The sequence below is a fragment of the Galeopterus variegatus genome, unplaced genomic scaffold (assembly GCF_000696425.1).
Source record: "Galeopterus variegatus unplaced genomic scaffold, G_variegatus-3.0.2 Scaffold5573, whole genome shotgun sequence".
NCBI classification, from domain to species: Eukaryota; Metazoa; Chordata; class Mammalia; order Dermoptera; family Cynocephalidae; genus Galeopterus; species Galeopterus variegatus.
In genome coordinates this window covers 121,062-125,186 of record NW_007731684.1, presented here as the reverse complement: position 1 = coordinate 125,186, position 4,125 = coordinate 121,062, and the positions used below count along the sequence as shown (strand labels likewise).

Sequence of the window (4,125 nt, the reverse complement as noted above, 5' to 3'; positions counted from 1 at the left end):
TCCTTACTTCCCCTTCTGCCCTTCCCCTCTCCTTTTTTCCTCTGCCTTTTTTTTTTTTTTTTTTTTTTTTTTTTTTTTTTTTTTTTTGTCTTTTTGTCTTTTTTCGTGACCGGCAACGGATCGCAACCCTCAGTGTCGCGCCCGTACCGGACCGGGACTGGCAACGGGATCGCAACCCTCGGTGTTGCCCCCGCTCCTCGCTCAGCCAGTGAGCGGCCCGGTCTGTATGTGGGATCCGAACCCTCGGCGGGAGCGCCGCCACACTTCCCAAGCAGCACACTGTAGCAGTGCACCACCGGGCCGGTCCCTCTCTTCTGTTTCTAAGGGATCATGTGATTACATTGGGACCATACAGATAATCCAGGATAATCTCCCTATTTCAAAGTCAATAATCTTCATTACATCTGCAAAGTCCCTTTTGCCACATAACATATTATCAGGTATAACCCCAGGGGGAAAAGGTCACAGGGGCCAAAATTCTGCCTCCCACAAGTGCCTGCTATGTACCAAACACTACTCTTGGCATTTGGGAAACTTCAGGACAAAACACACAAAATGTCCTACTTTCCTGGAATTTGTTTTCTAACCAGGGGTATAAAAACACATAAGGCTTGCAGCCACATATATCCCGTCATGGTTCAAATTTCCTTTGGTTAGGTGCTAATTGAATTCCTGCCCTTTTTTTTTTTTTCTTTTCCTCACTAGGGAGGCCCAAGCATTTGTGGAGAGGTATGAAGGAGCCTTGGGCAAGGGGAAAGGCAAGCGACTCTACGCCTACAAGATGCTGATGGCTAAGGTGTGTGGGGTGGAGGCAGCAAACCTGTGGGGACGGTCTACTCAGCTTCAGAATCTGGGGGACCAGCACCAGCACCCCCGCCCCCAGCCTCACCATGTGTGTCCAGCTACCCCCTACTGAGTGCAAGAGCCAGCTGACCATTTCAGTTCACCCAGGAGTGGAAAGCAAGTGTATTCTGCCAACTGCTCTTTACTTATCTGTGAAGGCTTCACTATATTTGAGACTTGTTTCCTCTCCAGTGAATAACCTCACAGAATTAATGACCCAGAAGGGCTATGGTACAATCAGGGTCATACGAATGATAAACTGCGATGCTTGGGTGGCAGGGGCAGTTCTGCTTTGTTAAGTTATGTCATAACCTGGGCTTCTGATTCTGATGATTGGATATTTAATGTGGGACTTATTGGAGTATCCTTCCTTTACCCACTGATTTGAAAATTTACCTTTCTCATTCACTAGAGTCTTGAATAGAGTCTGTTCAGGGCTTTTACTCCGAATGATCACTTGACATCATTGTTTCAACTCAATTCTGATGCCTTTGAGTTTCAGCTTCCCCCTTTTATCCTTGTTTTTCAAAAATGTCTTGGCTGAATCTTGCCTGTGTTTCCACATGCATTTTTATTTATTTATTTTTCTTAGTACTGTTTTTATTGGTCCATATGTATTTTTTTTTTCCCTTTTTGTCTTTTTTTTTTTTACTGACCGGTAACAGGATCGCAACCCTCGGTGTCGCGCCCGTACCGGGGACCGGCAACGGGATCGCAACCCTCGGTGTTGCGCCTGCACCGTGCTCAGCCAGTGAGCGGGAACCGGTCTCCACATGGGATCCGAACCCTCAGCGGGAGCGCTGCACTCTCCAGTGCGCCACCGGGCCGGCCCAAGTCCATATGTATTTTTAAAATCACTTTGCCAAGTTCCAATATAGTCCATTGAGATTTTGATTGGGATTTCTTAAATCCGTGCTTTACTTGGGGAAAACTTCTTATCTATACAATATCTAGTCTTCAATCTAAGAATTGAAGACATTTCTCAATCATACATTTCTCAAGCTTTATTTTACATCATTCAGCAAAGCGTGCCATTTTCTCTTCATGTAGATGTTTTAAGTTTATTTCTACATAGTTCCTATTGTAGTTGCTTTTGCAAATAGGATCATTTTTCATTTATTTAATAACTAGTGATTGGTGGTATGTAGGAAAGCTACAGATTTGTGTGTTAACTTTATATCAGGTTCCCTTATTATACTCTTATTAATTCTAATCATCTTTACCTGATTATGTTATGTAAAGATGTTTTTGTTGGGTTCTTCTAAATGTGCTTTATCATATCTACCCTACAGCGGGGTTAGCAATCCTAGAACAATCTCAACTGATAGTGGTGATCATAGGTCTCCTTGTCTTTTCGTCACTTTAATGAGAATGACTCTAGTGTTTCACATTAAGCTTCTGAGACTTGTTGGCTTGAAATAGATTTCCTTTCTTACAGTAAGAAATTACCCTCTATTTATAGTTAAGTGGGACTTCCATTTTATTAGAAATAGATATTAGATTTTATTAAACACCTTTCCCTTTCTGTTATTAAACTTCCTTTTATTTCTGGGATAGTTTCAGTCAGTGCACATTACTTTTTTTTTTTTTTGTCTTTTGTCTTTTTCCGTGTCCGGCAACGGATCGCAACCCTCAGTGTTGCCCCCGCACCGGACCGGGGACCGGCAACAGGATCACAACCCTTTTTTTTTTTTTTGTCTTTTTTCCGTGTCCGGCAACGGATCGCAACCCTCAGTGTTGCCCCCGCACCGGACCGGGGACCGGCAACAGGATCACAACCCTTGGCTTTGCTCCCGTGCCTCGCTCAGCCAGTGAGCAGGAACCGGTCTGTATGTGGGATCCGAACCCTCGGGCGGGAGCGCCATCGCGCTTCCCAAGCAGCGCACTATCCAGTGCGCCACCGGGCCGGCCCCCAGTGCACATTACTTTTAACGCCACAAACACATTTGACTTTCCAGTATTTTATTTATGATTTTTACATAAATTTTCATAAGTTTGATCTAAATTTGCATGTGTGTGTGCACACATGCACAAGCACTTTGTCTTGGCAGGTTTTAATATCAGGGATGCACTTGCTTTATAGTATCATATGAATAGCATTACCTCCTCTTTATTCTGTAAATCGGTTTATGGAGCTTGGTTATTCATTTCTTGGAAATTTTCAAGCTGACACCCTTAAAACTGTAGAGATCAGAAGCCATTTTTATAGACTACCTTGATAATTTTTTCATGTATTCCTGTTTATTGGTTATTCAAGTTTTAATATTTTCTTGGGGCTATTTTGAGAATTCATGTACTTCCCAAAACTTGATCATTTCATTAAAATTTTCATATGTATTAACAGAAAGTTGCATGTGGTCGTCCCATAATTTTTGTAATTACTTTCTGTATCTTTAGGGTTTGAATCTTTTTTATTCATAATATTATTTTTTTTTCTCCTTTTCAGTGACAATTGCCTGACAACTATCTATGGGTCATTTCGTTAATTTTGTCTAGAAACTGTTTACCACCTAATGACTGCACACTCAGATCTTTTTTTTTCCCAATGGAGGAATGTGCTCTTCAAATATATCTTTCTTTTTTCTAGTTTTTTTTTTACTTTGACAATGCTGCAACAAACACCTTAGACAACAAACATTATCTTAGATACATGTATTTTTTATTACGACAGGACAGAGTCCCCAGAATAATATTGCTGGTTCAAAAGCATGCATATTTAAAATTTTAATATACATTTCCTGATTATTTTCCCCAATTTGTAACAACTCATGCTCAAATGAACAAAGTCTGAGAATGACTCATCCTCATTAATTATGAATGTTATTGTCTTTTAAACTTTGTGCAAATCTGATGATAAAATATAGGTCGTTATTCTTCCTTTAATTTGTGTTTGCTGTTTTGTTTTATTGTGGTAAGAATAGTTGAGATCTGCCTTCTTAAATTTTTAAGTGCACAATACGGTATTATTAAGTATAGGCACAATGTTGTATAGCAGATTTCTAGACAAATATATCTGATAAATGATTGTGTTCAATCACGTTTTTGTCAAGCAGTTCTAGCTTCCTCCTGAGGAAAAGGATCACTTTCCATACTCTGTCTTCCATATTTACCTTCCCTCATTGTTTTTAATTCTTTGCCTTCTTTCTCTTTGCAATTTATCAGATTTATTCTCAATATCATTGAATCTATTTTCCTGTGTCAATTATAATCTTTATTGCATCTAATGTTTCTGCTCATTACATTACTGAATTCTTAGCTCCTTTGTAATTCTTCCATACTTCA

General features: G+C 40.1%; 1 protein-coding gene across 1 annotated transcript in view; it reads left to right on the top strand.

Annotated features, from left to right (window-relative positions):
• The window catches only part of TMC2 (transmembrane channel-like 2), a 94,552-nt gene that overhangs the window by 25,982 nt on the left and 64,445 nt on the right, over positions 1-4,125 (top strand). The window contains exon 5 of the mRNA XM_008589659.1: positions 706-796. Within this exon, the coding sequence (XP_008587881.1) occupies positions 706-796 (91 nt within the window). The remainder of the gene's footprint in view (positions 1-705; positions 797-4,125) is intronic.